This window comes from Zingiber officinale, chromosome 7A, assembly GCF_018446385.1.
Source record: "Zingiber officinale cultivar Zhangliang chromosome 7A, Zo_v1.1, whole genome shotgun sequence".
Taxonomy (NCBI): Eukaryota; Viridiplantae; Streptophyta; class Magnoliopsida; order Zingiberales; family Zingiberaceae; genus Zingiber; species Zingiber officinale.
In genome coordinates this window covers 95,867,300-95,884,246 of record NC_055998.1, presented here as the reverse complement: position 1 = coordinate 95,884,246, position 16,947 = coordinate 95,867,300, and the positions used below count along the sequence as shown (strand labels likewise).

The 16,947-nt window shown below is 39.0% G+C and overlaps 1 protein-coding gene across 1 annotated transcript; it reads left to right on the top strand.

Moving 5' to 3' along the window:
- Positions 1-14,192: 14,192 nt before the first annotated feature.
- On the top strand, positions 14,193-15,512 carry LOC121999543 (probable aspartic protease At2g35615). Its single transcript, XM_042554208.1, has one exon. The coding sequence runs from the start codon at positions 14,193-14,195 to the stop codon at positions 15,510-15,512; it is 1,320 nt and encodes a 439-aa protein (XP_042410142.1).
- Positions 15,513-16,947: the final 1,435 nt, after the last annotated feature.

The following is a 16,947-nucleotide window of genomic DNA, read 5'->3' as shown; positions in this document are numbered from 1 at the left end:
CGGAAAGGTGACTGAAGAGTTCCTCCCCTGCTAGAGCCCTAGAGCCCTGCTTCCAGAGTGACCATCTTAGCCTACGGGTAACATGGGCTATGCCCTTGTCGTGACATCCATGGGCTATTGAGTTGGTCCTCCATGAGTAGTGAGAATTCCTCTGAAGCTTGTTGAGTCTCCAGAGTAGTTGTGCCTTCGGTTGGAGATTCTAAATCTCGAGAAACGTCATTTTTTAGGATGGTTTCTCGGACCAGAGAGTTAGCTAAAGCAAAAACTTGAATAAACTCATGTATAGATCTCGCCTTGTCCAACAAGAGTCGCCCCCAAAAAGGGGGATCTAAGGCCATACTCTTGGCAGGAAAAGTTAGCGAGGAGGGAAAAGAATTGAGGCGAATGAAGAATGAAGAGGGGGTAATAGCTCTATTTAAAGGATCAAAAAGACTCACGGGATCACTGTACTTGAGTTCACGGGATGACTATAGTAGAGGTTCACGAAGCCAAAATAGCAGAGTCATGGGTTAAGATAGGCAAAGAGACAAAAGAAAAGACTTGTGTCTAGTCAGTCGGCTACACCTCCTTCGACTAGACTTGAAGGGAAGGCTAGTGATATGGGTTAGGTTTTCATGGATCCCCGGTGAGGAAGGGAAAGGAGATAGCCGAGTTGAGAAGGTAGGCCAATATCGGCCGAGATATACCTCAAAGGGGATAGACCAATATCGAGCGGGATGTACCTCCAGAGAGGTAAGACAATATCGGTCGAGATATACCTCAAAGGAGGTAGGCCAATATCGATCGGGATATACCTCCAGGGAGGTAGGCCAATATCGACCGAGATATACCTCAAAGGAGGTAGACCAATATCGAAGAGATAAATTTTACCAATTCAAATAAGCTACGAAAAATTGAAATCCAAAAAAAAAATAGTTCCCTAGCTTGATTGGTGGTTGCACCAATTCAGAGCAGAACCTGCTCTGATACCACTTATTGGATCTAGACGTATGTGAGAGAAAGGGTGAATCACGTAGTTTTCAAAATCTTTTTGTAAGTACGCAGCGGAAAGGAAACACAAAAGCAAAAGCAAAAGTAAAAAAAAATACAGTTCAATTTTACTTGGTTCGAAACCTTTGGCGACTCCTACTCCAAGGCCCAGGTCCCACGGACCTATCAGCGGGTAATCCACTAAAATACCTCTTCCGGAACTATCAGAAGAGGAGATCGAGTACAAGAGAAAGAGTAGGACAAGTGTAGCATGCTACACTTTCCTTTTGCAATGCTTAAGTACAGAAACATAAATTTGTTACCCAACACCTTCGAAGATTATCGGATCAAACTCGGTGTTTGAAAGGTTCCTCAACAGCATCATAGTAGAGCAGCAACAAGAAGCTGGTGTTGGTACCCCCAAGGTAGTTTTGATATGATTAAACAAGTTAGGCTAGGTCATGTTATGTTTAACCCTGTGTCTAAGTGTGCAGGAATTTAGGAGTACAGGAAGTCGAGCAAAAGACACAGCTAGCGAGAAGGATGACATGAGAGAGAGCCGACGGGCTCGGTGTGTTTAAGGGACGAGATACTGAGAAAGAGTACACCGACGGACAAGAAGGGAGCGTGTAGTGTTTCCGAGGGACAAGAAGTCGGAGCGAAAGATTGCTCGAGAAGCAAAAGACACAGCTGTTTGAGGGACAAAAAACTATGGAAGAGTACACTGGCGGATGAGAAGAAAGCACGTGGCGATTCTGAGGGACGAGAAGTTGGACCGGAAGCTTGCCAAGGAGAAGGCCGGAAGATAGCTTCGGGTGAGTCCTATTCCGGATGGCCGAAATCACCCAAGCGAGCGGAGCCGGAGTGGAAGACCCGAACCGATGCAAGTGGAACCAGAGCAGGAGACCGGGACCGAAAGTCAACAAAATGTTGACTTTTGGTGCTCGGGGCGCCCGGACTAGGTCGGGGCACTCGGACTAGGTCGGGGCGCCCGGACTAGGTCGGGGCGCCCGGACTAGGTCGGGGCGCCCGGACTAGGTCGGGGCGCCCAGACTAGGTCGGGCTGCCCGGACTCCGAGCGCCCGGAACCCAAGTTTTAGCCAAACTCGATGTAGCATGTACCGTTGCATCAGGGGTAAAGTTTTATTCCATTCCAGACGTCTGGAACCATTCCAAGCACCTCGAGTAGGGCTATATAAGTAGCCCTGCTCCCAAAAGTTAAAAACAACAAGAAAGATCTAAGCAACACTTGTACACACTTTCTTTTCTATTTAGCTTTGTCATTTTGAGCTTTCCTTGCTGTAAGGAGGCTTCTTCGCCTGAAGGAGAAATTAGTGCGACTTCATCTGTCTTGGATTAACAACCTCCCTGGTTGTAATCAAGTAAACCTGCTGTGCCTCTATCTTTTAGTTTATTATTCATTCTATATTTATGGTAGTGTTATTTTAAGTTATAAGTCCGACAAAGGTTCTGTTGGATCGAGATGCGCTAGAGGGGGGGGGGTGAATAGCGCTCGTGGCTATTTCATTTTTCGATTATCGGAATCGTATCAAGTACGTCGTTCGAGTATAAGCACAGCGGAAAGAAATAGAAACAAATACAAACAAAGACACGAAAGATTTACTTCGTTCGGAGCCTGTGGCGACTCCTACTCGAAGGCCCGCGATCCTTGATCGCTTTCCGTGGGCAACAACTATAAGTACGAAAAAGAGTTACAGCTTTGAAGTACAAGTAAATAAAGAAAACTAATGGTACCGACCACAAGAATAGAGTCTTGGAGCTTCGGGTCGTCGGAGACTTGTAGCAGCACTTCCGGATGTCTTTTAGAGCAGCACGTTGGAGACAGAAGACTTGAAACTTGTTATTCCTGGTGCTGCTGCTCGAGATCCCTTATAAAGGGTGTTCAAGGCGCCTTGAAGCCCTTCAAGGCGCCTTAAACAGGCCGAGTCACCCGCGGAGATCAGCACAGACTTGGTCGAACTTCATCCAGTTCAAGGCGCCTTCAGCCTACCCAAGGCGCCTTCAGCCTACCCAAGGCGCCTTCAACCTTCGACCCAAAGCGCCTTGAACTTCATCTAAGGCGCCTCCAACCTTCTGCGCTGGCTTTTCCTGGTTCGCACCCGAGGCGCCTCCAAGCTCCATGGAGGCGCCTCGGACACTGTTCATCCGAGTTGTAACTTGCTCCTTTGTTCCTGCAAAATGTGTTAGTCCCAAACACATACCCTGCAAAACAAAGTTAGCACAGAAACATAATAGAAGTGATAATGATAGTCTCCGGACTATCCGAACCTGACTTCGGGTTTCCAACCGGAAACCCTAGGTCGACTCGACGCCTACTGTTCCCTCTACGGGGAACGCGTCCTCACCTACTCCACTCAGGAGATTTACCTGTTGCCAGTGCGATCCTCCAGATCGACTGGACTTTTGCTGAGCACTCGACGCTTCCGGACTTTCTGCTAGACATCCGCTTCCCGGCTAGTCCAGTCTTTCACCTGGTTCGCGACACCAGGACTTTCCACCTAGGGTTACCACCCCCTAGGACTTTTGCCTGAAGCCATCGACCTGCCAAGACTTTCCGCATAGGGTTACCACCCCCTATGACCTAGGGTTACCGCCCCCTAGGGTTTTCCCTTTGCCTAACCGCAGCTAGGACTTTTCTCCACCTAGGGTTACCACCCCCTAGGACCTAGGGTTACCACCCCCTAGGACATAGGGTTACCACCCCCTAGGGTTTTCACCTGCCTAACCGCAGTTAGGACTTTCCTGAAACACTCAACAAAGCTGTCAGATCACAAAACCCCTTAACTTTGAATCCTTTGCCATTATCAAAACTCGGGTTTGATCGTCGGATGCTTCCCGTACCAACAGGTTCTTGTTTGCTTGATTTGTGCAGAGGCTATTCACCCCCTCTAGCCAGTCGCCAAGGGTCCTAACAAGTGGTATTAGAGCAAGGATGCTTTAGGAGGACTAATCGTTGAACGAAGCGCACGAGATGACCAGACCGACCATTTACCCACCAAAGTTCGAGGGGGAGTTTGTGAGCTGGAAAAAGAGAATGGAAGTATTCTTTAAAACTGATTTTGAATTACTTTTAATAATGAAATTCGATTTTGTAGCACCTAAAGACAAGGAAGAATACCAGTGGACAAAGAAGGAGCAGACCGACTTCTTGGCAAACGAAAAAGCAGAGTTCCATCTGCTGAGTGTCTTACTACCACAAGAAGTCAACCAGATCGGCGCCTATGACTCAGCAAAGGAGCTTTGGGAGAAGTTCCTTGAGCTACACGAAGGGGCGTCCGAAGCTAAGCTCATAAGACAGGATCTGCTAAGGAACCAGTTAAGTAACATCAAATTGGAAGCAAAAGAAACCGTTGCACATCTTCACTCGAGAATGAAGGAACACATCAGCGGACTCACGAATCTCAAAGAAAAGGTAAGCAACCGAGATTCACTAAGGTACGCGCTTAATGCATTTCCTAGAACTACAGAGTGGGCATCATTAGTAGATGCTTACTGTATATCTAAAGATTAGAATATGTTACTTTAGAGGAAATGTTTTTAACATTTGAAGTTCATGAAATGAGATGTGCAGATTTGAAGAAAGAGCCGAAGCACAACGTTGCCTTTAAGGAAAGGATGGACGAACAAGATTCAGAATCTTCTCTCGGTGATGAAGAAACAACAATGATGGTAAGATAATTTAAAAAATAAATTAAATATAGAAAAACTAACCATTTGTAGGGTAGAAAGAAAAGAACGATCAGATGCTACCACTGTAATGAAGAAAGGCATGTTAAAGACAACTGTCCTAAGTTAAAGATCAATGAAAGGAGCCTGAAGCCTGTCCAATCTAACAAATACAAAACTTTAAAGGTGACATAGGATGAAACGTCGTTCGAATTAAAAATTGAAGCCATCATCGGACTTGCATTAGTGGTAAGTCATCAAGAAGACGAAAATGAAGCAAGCTCGTCCGAAATAAGCATCGAGAACATTAATGAAGGGGGAGCAACATCAGAAGAAAACATCAGTTAGATTGACAAGGTAAGCCAGGTACAATCTCTTCCTCCCAATAAGTTATCTAAATTTGTTAAATTATTATCTAAAGATTGTTGCAAACTAGAAAAAAGAAAATAAAGAATTAAAGTTAATTCTAGTCAAATCTTGTCTATTAAAAGATTTTGAAAAATTAAAATTAGAAAATGATAAATTAAAAATACAAGTAGAAGACTTGAAAAATCGTGCATGCTTAAATATGAAAAACCAAAATATTAAGAAATATAATAATTTGAACTGATATTTTAATTACCACAAGGGATAAATTAGAAAAATTTCTCAGAAATATATTCCTAAGAGATTTATAATTAATCCAATTAGAAGGAACTTGTATTGGGTTTCCAAATCTTGTATAAATTGAACTTTAATTAGACTTAGGGCTTTCAGTGAGAAAATTAAATGTCTGATTTCCTTAAGAGGCTTTGTCTAGAAAGTGGTTGTTGCTTCAATAACTAAGAAGACTTAGTGCCTCGCCACAGCTTGAAAGCTAATTAATAAAATGAAATATTTAATTGACTAACTGATAAAGTATTTAATTGTAATTAAATAATACTTTAAATAGTTACTCAAATATTTTTTCGATGTCTTTAACTTAGATTTTAAAAAAAAATTTAAGTTTTTTTTAAAAATTATTTGTCTATCAAAGTTTTTTTAGAAGTATCAGCTTTACTTTACCAAAATCATTTCACCAAAATTACTCAAATATTTTTTTTATGAATTTGTTTAACTTAAGAAATTGTATTTGCAAAACTTAAAGTTTCTAAAATTATTTACATTGCAAATTATTTTATTTTATTTTTTCAAAATTTTTAAAAACTTGATAAGTTTTTTTATTGGAAAATTAGAGTTTATATATATATATATATATATATAACTTTCTTATTTTTTAAAAATTACCCTTAGATTTTTTTGAGATATCCCATTTTTTATGTGATCAAACAAGGAGAAGGGAAGATTAAGTCTAGGGGGAGGTAGTTTAAACTTTTTCAATTTTTTTGCATTTTTACATTTTAATTGTAAATTTATTGCCTTAACTTTATGTTGATTTACCTGAACTTAACTTGGGTTGCTCACATCAAAAAGAGATGATTATTGATACCCCAAGGCAATTTTGATTTGATCAAATAAGTTAGGTTAGGTCCTGTTGTGTTTAACCCTGTGTCTAAGTGTGTAGGAACTTAGGAGCACAAGAAGTCAAGCAAAAGACACAGCTAGCGAGAAGGACGGCACGGGAGAGAGTCGACGGGCTCGGTGAGTCTGAGGGACAAGGTGTTGGGGAAGAGTACACCGAAGATGAGAAGAGAGCATGTAGTGTTTCCGAGGGACGAGAAGCCGGAGCGGAAGATTGCTCGAGGAGCAAAAGATATAGTTGTCCGAGGGATGAAAAGCTGTGGAAAAGTACGTTGGCGGACAAGAAGGATGCACGTTGCGAGTCCAAGGGACGAGAAGCTGGAGCGGAAGCTTGCTCGAGGAGAAGGCCAGAAGTTGGGTTCAGGTGAGCCATATTCCGGATGGCCGAAATCACCCAAGCGAGCGGAGCCGAAGCGGAAGACCCAGACCGATGCAAGCGGAACCGGAGCAGGAGACCAGGATCAAAAGTCAACAAAATGTTGACTTTTGGTGCTCGAGGTGCTCGGACCAGTCCGGGGCGCCCGGACCAGTCTGGGGCGCCAGGACTCCGAGCGCCCAGAACCCAAGTTTTAGCCAAACTCAATGTGGCGTGTACCGTTGCGTCAAGGATAAAGTATTATCCCATTCTAGACGCTTGGAACCCTTCCAGTCACCCCCAAGTAGGGTTATATAAGTACCCCCTGCTCCCATAAGCTAAAAACAACAAGAAAGATCTACGCAACACCTGTACACACTTTATTTTCTATTTAGCTTTGTCATTTTGAGCTTTCATTGCTATAAAGAGGTTTCTCCGCTTGAAGGAGATAATAGTGCTACTTCATCTGCCGGATTAACAACATCCCCGGTTGTAACCAAGTAAATCTGCTGTACCTCTGTCTTTTAGTTTATTATTCATTCTATATTTATGCAAGTGTTATTTTAAGTTATAAGTCCGAGAAAGGTTCTTGTTTTCTTGATTTGTGCAGGGGTTGTTCCCAAGCTTGCATGGGTCCTAATAGCTAGAGTAGTCGGAAAGTCGATTGACTCTTAGAAGCTCGTATGTGTTAGAATGTATATTAAAAGTCTAACTTTTTGTATAAACATTTATTTTGAAATAAGAATCACATTGATCAAATGTTTACATTTATATGCTAAATGTAGTTGTTCATTTAATTTATGTTGAAGATAATATGGTGTGTGGTGTCATACAGAAGATCATGTTATCAGTTCCTTATAAATTATAAATAGTTGCTCACAACCAAGATGGAATAGGACAAAACCATTGGAATAGTTGTAGTGTAATAACTTCTACTCTTGTCATAAAATAGATAACAAATTTCACAGAGCAAAGCTTGACTTTTAAAAAAAGTGTTGGTGGAACATGATCTAATCATGTTGTAACAAACATTTGCATAGATGCCTACACTTATCCAAGTAGGACTTTGGATTATCCTAGTGATAAGAGGCATGCTCTGTCAACATGCTCACTTCTGGGTATTGTATCTGAAGGAGCAGAAAAGAAATTCAAACAAAACGAGGTCCAAGCCTGTTTTAAAGAGTAAAAAAACAAAACATGTTGATCATTTCTAACTCCTCTCTTCTTTCAGATTTAGTAGAATAGGAACAAAAAAAAGATGTTATAGAAAAAGACAAAAGAAAATTAGGATAATATGGCGAGGCTAAGTCAATGTTCAAGAGAGGTGCTAATGGGTGCCCCGGAGCTATGGTACGCAATGTTGAGAAAATCGGACCGGACCGGCTGGTCCGACCGGTCGAACCACAAACCGGTCCTTGATTCGGTCCGGTCAACCATTAAAGCCGAAAAAGTAAATTGACCGGTCAAAACTGGTCAACAACCGGGAACCGGCGGTTTAACCGGGATATGGTGAACCGGCGATTCTTTTCCCTTGCTTTTTGGTTTTTTCGTCTGGAAACCTAGCGGCGGCTTTATTGTGTTTTCTTTCTCGACAACTCTCATAGTTGCAGCCTCCTCTCCCGCGAGCTTCTTGCAGCCTCCACTCCACTCCAGCGAACTTCTTGCAGCCTCCACTCTCCAGCGAGCTTCTTGCAGCCTCCACTCCACTCCAGCGAGCTTGCAGCCTCCACTCTCTAGCGAGCTTCTTGCAGCCTCCACTCCACTCCAACGAGCTACTTGCAGCCTCAACTGTCAAAGGCTTTAGATTTCAACTTCTTCAAAGCTTGTTCAAATCCCTAAGGTTAGTTTTTTTTTTTAATTTTCATTAACTTTTAATTGTTTTTAAGCTTCCATTCATTTATTTTTTTCCCAAGCTTAATCTATTTTATACGGCTGATTCGAAGCTTAAAATGTAAGTAGTATACATCTCATTGTAAGCCTAAAAGGAAGAAAAAGTCAACATTAGGACGTAATTTACAAAAGGCATTTAGTTATTTGGGCTTGATTTCTTCTTTCTTAAGTTTCTTAAGTAGAAGATTGCTCCAATAATTTTTGATTGCATTGTTAGTTTGGCCTGACAATCTTCCTGCTATGAGTGACCAACAAATTATGTGTTTTTGTTTCCTTATCTTTGTAAACATATGAACTATAAAGGTTCATATTTTCATTAACATACCCTTTGTTAAATTCTTCGAATGTAATACTTAAAACTAAAGGAAAATGAGAATATTAGGAAATCCAGCCACATTACTTCCAGATCATCTGTTTACTAAATGCTAGAGGATAACCCTTTCAAAGGGGCAAAGAAATAGAGGAAAAGAAAGGAGAGTAAAAATCTTCTCTAGTAAAACAAAAATATTCACAAAAAACAAAATTAGTATACACTTGAGAAAATAAACTAGTGGAAAGTTTTCATTTTTTATTTGTCTCTTGTTGTAATAGTTTGTCTTATGCATTAGCTTAGCCTAATCATGTGCACACTTGTCTTTTAGTTTGTGTATAAGAATGTTATTTTTTTTTATATTCCTATGTTTTCATATTTCAAGATAATGGATGGTAGTAGTAGTACTGGTAGCAATGCAAATTCATCTGCCGGACCATTTACTAGTGAAGAATCTACAAGCCAAAGTCATAGACGACAGAAAGCGGATATAGCATGGGCTCATGTTTCTGAAGGTGTAAATGCACAAGGAAGAAAAACTATGACATGCATTTATTATCACAAGACATTTGCGGGTGGGGGCATATTTAGGATGAAGCAACACTTAGCGGGAACAAGGGGTAGCATTGTTTCCTGTGGAAAGGTTCCACCAAAAGTTAGGCATGTTATTTCAGTAACCTTGACAGATATTTTTGAGAAGAAAAAAGAAAAAAAAGGAGAATTTGGGGTAGAAAATCCATTTGGTCGATCTGTAGATGAATTTGATGGCGATGAAGCCCAAGAAATTCCCATTATTCACACTAAAGGAATTACAATCAATGAGGCAAGTGCACCATCTGATAAAGGAAAGCGAAAAACCATTACACTAGGCCCAGGTATACATAATTTCTTTAAAGGTGGAAATGATCATTCACAACCCACTATCAAGGCTATTTTGCAAAGTAAAGAAAAATGGCACAACTGTGATATGGCTATTGCCCGTTGGTTTTATGATGCTTGCATTCCTATAAATGCTGTTAACTCTCCATTTTTTTTCAAAAAGCTATTGATCAAATAGCATCAATGGGTCATGGGTATAAAGCTCCATCTTATTATGATCTGCGAGTGCCTTTGTTGCGAGAAGCTAAGAAAGATTTGGCTTTACTTATTGATTCATTTTGAAGTATTTGGACTGAAACTGGTTGCACTATAATGGGTGATGGGTGGAAAGACAGTAGACAAAGACCATTAATTAATTTTTTGGTTTACTATCCTAAAGGTATATCTTTCATCAAATCTGTTGATGCATCTGATGTTGAGACAAATGCACAAAATTTGTGTAATTTATTTGCTGAAATTGTTGAAATCGTTGGTCCAAGAAATGTGGTGCATATGGTTACTGATAATGCTAGCAATTATAAGGCTGCTGGAACTCTACTAAGTGAAAAATACCCAACCATTTGTTGTTCTCCATGTGCTGTACATTGCATCAATTTAATTTTAAAGGATATTGGTCAAATGAATGATGTGAAAGCCATAGTATCACTTGCTTCAACTGTGACTGTATTTGTGTATAACCACAAGTACACTTTAAATTGGTTGAGAAAGACAAAAGGGTGGAAGGAGATTATTCGTCCAGGAGAAACTAGATTTGTAACTACTTTTATTGCATTAAAAAGTTTGCATGATCACAAAGATAGTTTGCCAGCTCTAGTCACCATTGGAGATTACAAAAAGTTCTTGAAAATAGACAAAGGAAAAGAGGTCAAGCAAATTGTTTTGGATGAAAAGTTTTGGAATAATTGTTTGATTACAGTGAGGATTATGGGCCCACTTATTCGTCTTTTGTGTGTTTGTGACACTGATGAAAGACCTTCTTTGGGTTATGTCTATGAGGGTATGTATAGAGCAATTAATGGCATCAAGAAGCTCTTTAAAAACAAAGAGAGATTCTACAAGCCTTATACTGACATAATCAATGAAAGATGGGATAGAATGTTGAGAAAGAATCTTCATGCTGCTACTTATTATTTGAATCTTGCTTTTCAATATGATCCCACATTTTCTACCCATCCAGAGATCACAAATGGTTTGTTTGATTACATAGAATCAAAGGTAGATTGGTGTAGTTTGGATGTATTAACATATGAGATTGGTATGTTTCGAGATCGCCAAAGGAGTTTTGGGCGAAAATAAGCTATTCTTAGCAGCCAAAAAAATCATCCAGGTAATAATTTTTTATTATATTAAGTCTTTTGAAAAAAATATTTATTATTTAGTTTTCTTTATCTAATATTCTAATATTCACTGTGATTGTGGTAGAGAGTTGGTGGAAGTTCTTTGGTTGTGATGCTCAAAATTTACAAAAGCTTGCAATTAGGATTTTGGGTCAACCAGCTTCTTCTTCTGGATGTGAACGAAATTGGAGTGTTTTTGAACGTATTCATACAAAAAAAAGGAATGGATTGGAGCATCAGAGACTTAATGATCTTGTATATGTGCATTATAATTTGTGATTGCAATATAGGTACATCTGAAATTATTCTTTTTTTATTAATTTCATTATTTTGTATCAAAAAATTTATTAATATATTAATAACTCATGAAATGTGTTGTAGGAGTGAACAACCAAAGAGAAGTTATGATCCCGTTGATTATGAGTCCATTGATAAGACAGAATTTTGGGTGGTGGAAGAAACGCCAATAGGAGAGCTTGATTATGATGAGTTGGAAGAGGAGCTTGAAGAACTTCCAATACCTCTAGAAAGTTCGAATTTTCAACAATTTGAAGGTTGTTTTGATATGATATTATATTATTAAGTATAAAGATATAACTATTTTTCTTGAAGTAAATGTGATTGTTTTTTCCTTTTCAGATGATGGAGATGAAGCTGAGCCTGAGGATGTTAATTTGGACTTATTTCAACGTAGAAATGTTCTTGTTGATGAAGATGATTGGATATGAATGTGATAATAGAGTTGTAAATTCGTGATGAATTGGTTATTTTTAATTATATGTTGCTGTTAAGAATTACTGTATTTGTAATGAATTATTGTCTTTTTTTTAATTGAATGGAACTATTTAGTAGTTATGTTATTATTTAGTATATATTATTTCCTAGAGTTATAAATTTAGTGAATTTAATGCTATAATTGAAGCAGGTTTTATATGAAATAGGATAAATTGTTGGTACAATAGGTTTCCTCTCTTTATTTTGAAGCGTGAATTTTTTTAACTATTGAAGCATGATATATATATATATATATATATAAAACCTCGGTAGAAAACTTGTGACCAATCCGGTTTTCAAAACATTGATGGTACGATGGTAAGAGGTGAGACAGACTCCCTAAACAACGAGGATTTAAATCTCACCCAGAGGAATTTGAAAAACTTGTGACATTCTGCTCTTCCCAATTTACTCTATCGGTAGAAAACTTCCGTAGGATGAGATTAGGCACCTCCGGTATTAGTCAAAATTGAATATCTGGATTATTAAAAAAAAAATAAGAGAGGCGCTAATGGCTTTGTGTCCATGGGTCTCGCACCGGCCTCCGACACACGATTGGCCAAGTGGATGGGCAAAATTGGTCATAAAGTCAACTACAAAACTCACAATCCTACTAAAATTAATCCTTGTACTAAAGAAATAAATTCCAAAGCAATTCAAATTATACTTAGTCAACAGCCTAGCTAAAAGAGTTATTACTTGAGGAAAACAAATTAGAAAAGATTCATATCTTAGAATCATAGAATTCCGTATACTGATCATAATTTTTCCATCATTATATTTAGCTCAAACAACAACTATATATATTCCTTTCCAGGAGATGTCAATGGGTAATGTGTCACGTTGAAAATTATGCCAAAATTGTTCCTTTGATTTACCAACATGAATTAATTGCTTCCCCACTTCATTCTTTCTAAGTTGTGACGGTGTGCTACATTGGTTGCATGTTTCTGACCACCAGACATATCTCTGCTAATAGGACCAACTGAAGATTTCTCTTCACCTGATGGCATTGCAACTCGAGAGTTTGTACAGCTTCATTCCCACTTCCTTAATAAATTTCATCTTTTCTCATATATAAACTAGAGACTTAAAGAATGCTACTACTAGTCTGATTTCTTCTTCTTTCGAGACTAACATCTTTTCCCAGAGGTGCAATTATCAAGATGGAAGGTGATCCTGTCTGAAAATTAGAGATGGCGCGCCGGACAGATGACTACAATATTGACTGGATGATGACCTCCAAATTGAATCAAAGACTATGGGCTGGTGCGCTAAGCTTCCTGCACACACTTAAACAAGCCAACAGAACGTTAGCATCCAAAAATCAGGGAAGAGGTCTCTGACGAAAGCCCTTCGACACTCAAGTCAATGTATTGCCCTCGCGGGAAGAAGAACAATAAATGGGTAGCAAGATGCACGTGTAGTAAGATGTATGAAGTGTGCGTACCTTGTCATCGGAGAGGACATCCTTTATATACCACCTCTATAACTTTCGTAATCATGAAATGACAAAAAATGTCGGGTGCCAGAAGTTGTCGAGCAACAAAATATAGACATCCTTAAAGGCGTATAGCCATGGTCCGAAGAATCTTCTGTTATCCGTGTGCACTCTTTTTTTTATAATTGATATCATTAATGAGGTGGTTGAAGGAATATGTTGTCATAATGTTTCGGCTGAGGGAAAGTATAATCACCTTCGACGAAGGTTCCCTGCAAGACCTGTATTATCATAGAGGAATATTATCTGACAATCGGTTGTTATTCTCTGATAGGTTGTTAGGATTCTCTGACAATGTTATTCTCTGAGTATATCTCGGTCGAGAATTGACCTTGCCGGGTGCATATTATGATGGAAGATGGATGGAGTCCTGAGTTTTATAAGACTGGTCGGCACTTGACATTGTCCTAATATATGTTGTAATACTGAAACTCTAAGTGAAATCATATCATGTCTTTAGGGCCGCTTGAATATATACTGTGAGTCTAGAGGTCAGAATGAAAACCCACCCTATTTTTATGGTCCCGGCTTTGTTCATACATATTGATCTATATAGGAGCAGCATTTGATAATGGAGTTTTGTCAGTAAACAACCAGTAAGTATCAAGCCAATCCACATTATGGGAGGAATCTCCATTATCAAATACACGTAAACATTCCATATCCCTATGACCGACTCTAGGAGAGCTGCTGATGTGACGGTTCCAAAACTTTGAATGGGAGCAAAAATTCCTTCCAAATAAGTATAAATTAGACGGAAGGAGTTGAAGGACCATTAATCGAATTGATTAGATGCCTAGCTCACATTACTTTCCAATTCCTCTCAGAATTTTTAAGTTAAATGCATTCCAAATCTCACTTCCTTCCAAATGTTATTCAATCAATCTTATCATTAATTCCCATTAATTAAACTTCTTTATTCTCCCGTGGAATCTCTCTATAAATTATATTCACGCACCAGTTGAAAATGTATCTTCAATAATTATCGCAATGGTGGCCACCAGTACCTTCTTCCGCCTCCTCCTACTGATCTCCTTTGTGCCGGCCCTTGTCCCACAGGGCACTGTCTTCGACGTCGAGCTGCTCCACCGTGACTCCCCTAAGTCGCCACTGTACAACAGCTCGATGACGCCCTTCGATCTCCTGCAGGCCGCCGCCGTCCGCTCGATCAACAGAGCTAGCTACTTGGACAACCGCATCGCCATGAAGACCTCTGCCGACATGCAGATCGGCATGCTCTTTGATGACTGGGAATTCTTGATGTGGTTCAGCATGGGCACGCCAAACCCGGAAGCTGTGTGGGGCGTCCTCGACACCGGCAGCGAACTAAACTGGGTCAACTGCGGTGGCTGCCAATGCTTCAACAGGACCTCCACCGTATTCAATCATAGTGCATCCCTCTCCTACAAGGAGTTATCTTGCCTTTCCGATGAGTGCAAGAGCTTTAGGCCGGGTCGTTGCACTAATGATCAGTTGTGCGTGTACCATTACTCCTACCGCGACGGCTCCTACATCGACGGATTTTTCGCCACAGACACCTTCCGTTTCTTCTCATTAGATACGTTCAATTATACCTCCATTCCAAATATACAATTCGGTTGCAACTTCCGGTCCTTGCACACCAGAAATGCCGACCCCGGCAGCTACATTGGAATGGGACCCTGGTCGCCTTCTCTGATCCACCAGCTCGCCCCTAAGTACATCAGCAAGCACTTCTCCTACTGCCTGAACAATTTAAATGGGGGAATTAGCAGCAGGCTCTTCTTGGGACGCAGCAAACCGACGGTCGCCGGAAAGGCGAGCGTCACGCAGCTCATGACGCAAGACAGCTACTACGCCGTGCAACTTAACTCCATCTCGATCCCGGATGAGTTCGACATCTCCCTTTCTAGTAGGGGGCCTAGGTTGACAGCCGGCAACATCATCTTCGACTCCGGCACCGCCATGACCATTCTGGACACTCAAGTGCTAGACCAGTTGGTGAAGGAATTGATGTTTTACATTAACCTGCCTGTAGTGCAGACAGGAGGCCAATTAAAATTGTGCTTCAGTGTGGGCTCCACCCAGCAAGAGGAGCAGCTGCCGGGGTTGTGGTTCTCGTTTGCCGGGGCGTTGGGGAACTTCAGAGTGAGACCTGAAAATCTGTTTAGGTGGTATAGTCCGCGTGTGAAATGCATGGCTATAATGGCACTGGATGGTTTACAGGTCTTTGGGAATATTATGCAGCAAGATGTTTTGGTTGGACATGATCTAGAAAATATGGAATTGACTCTTATAGAGAAAAATTGTACCGAGTTATACAAATCCTAATAAACATGTATTATGCATATGAAGTGCTAAGTTGAGCATTCATATTTATATTTATGGTCATAAATCAAAGAATTTCAAGGAAAGGAAATATGCATTTATTTTATTGTATTTATACAATGATTTAATTAGACAATTTAATTGAGTAGGGGTAATAGTTTGATTGAATGTAATTTGCTTTCTATCTCTCTTTTAAATGATACTAATTTAACATTACATGTTATTTCTAAAATTACTAGGAGGTGTTTTGAAATTTATTAAGGCCATTTGAGTTCCATATTTTTACAATTATTGAGAGGGTTAGAGAGGGTGAATAATAACTATCTTACAGCCGCCCTTCCTTGACCGTGAAACTAACCCTCCCTCACGGAGGCATCACTAGTGAGGTAAAAAACTAAGCGTTGATTTTCATTAATTAAATGATTAATTGATTATAGTGTTGATTGACTAAGATTAATTACATTAGTAATCAAATTGACAATTACTTATTTATTTTTAGTTTCCAAGCCTTCGGCTTAATTAATCTAGATGATCCGTCCGATCTCACGGAAGTTTTTCATTAGCCATTTTGGTAAATCAGAAAAGTACATATGAAGACCTATCTTGATAATAAGCATTCTTGAATCCACTTATAATTACTTAATTGATTTGATGTAATCAGTGAAATTGATTAATTAAAGTTGTGATTGTCCATTTAATAGATTAATCAATTAAGTATAAGGATTGATTTAGGAGATTAATCTAGATAAGTTAGGATTAATTTGTTATTAATGAATTTAAGTAATTCATTAATTAAATTTTGATTTGTTGGTTAATTAAATGATTAATTAATTTGATAATTAATGATTTATCATTTACGGGATAGATGGTTAATTCATAATGAAGTCAAATAAAATATTTCCTTGGATTATATAATCAATTGAAATAAATGGATTTCATAAATTAATTAACTAAGCTTAGCTGATTTATTAAATTGTTAACCTATAAATTAATTTGGATGACTTAATTACCAGATGGGTGATCTAGATTTGAATTATTTAACCAAGTAATTTGATATTTATCACATTTTAATTATTTAATATTTATCCATGAGAATAAATTATAGATAAAATTAAGAATTAACTATGTTAAAGGGTAAATTAATAGATTAATCAATAGAGTTTAAATATTGATTAATAAATCCTTAGATTCTTTGTATTTTTTATTTATAAGATTCGAGCTTGAGATAGAACTTTGACTTGTAGATGGTTAGGATATTCTACCATTGAGGTGAATAATTTCTTCTTTGATTTCTCTAGATCTTTGATCTCTCTGATTTTTGATCTTAGTGTATGAGATTGAATTACGCATTAGTGTGAAATTATTGATATCAAACTAATTTAAAGCCAACACAATAAGCTAAGAATGATAATACGAGTATGTATACATGTACATATGA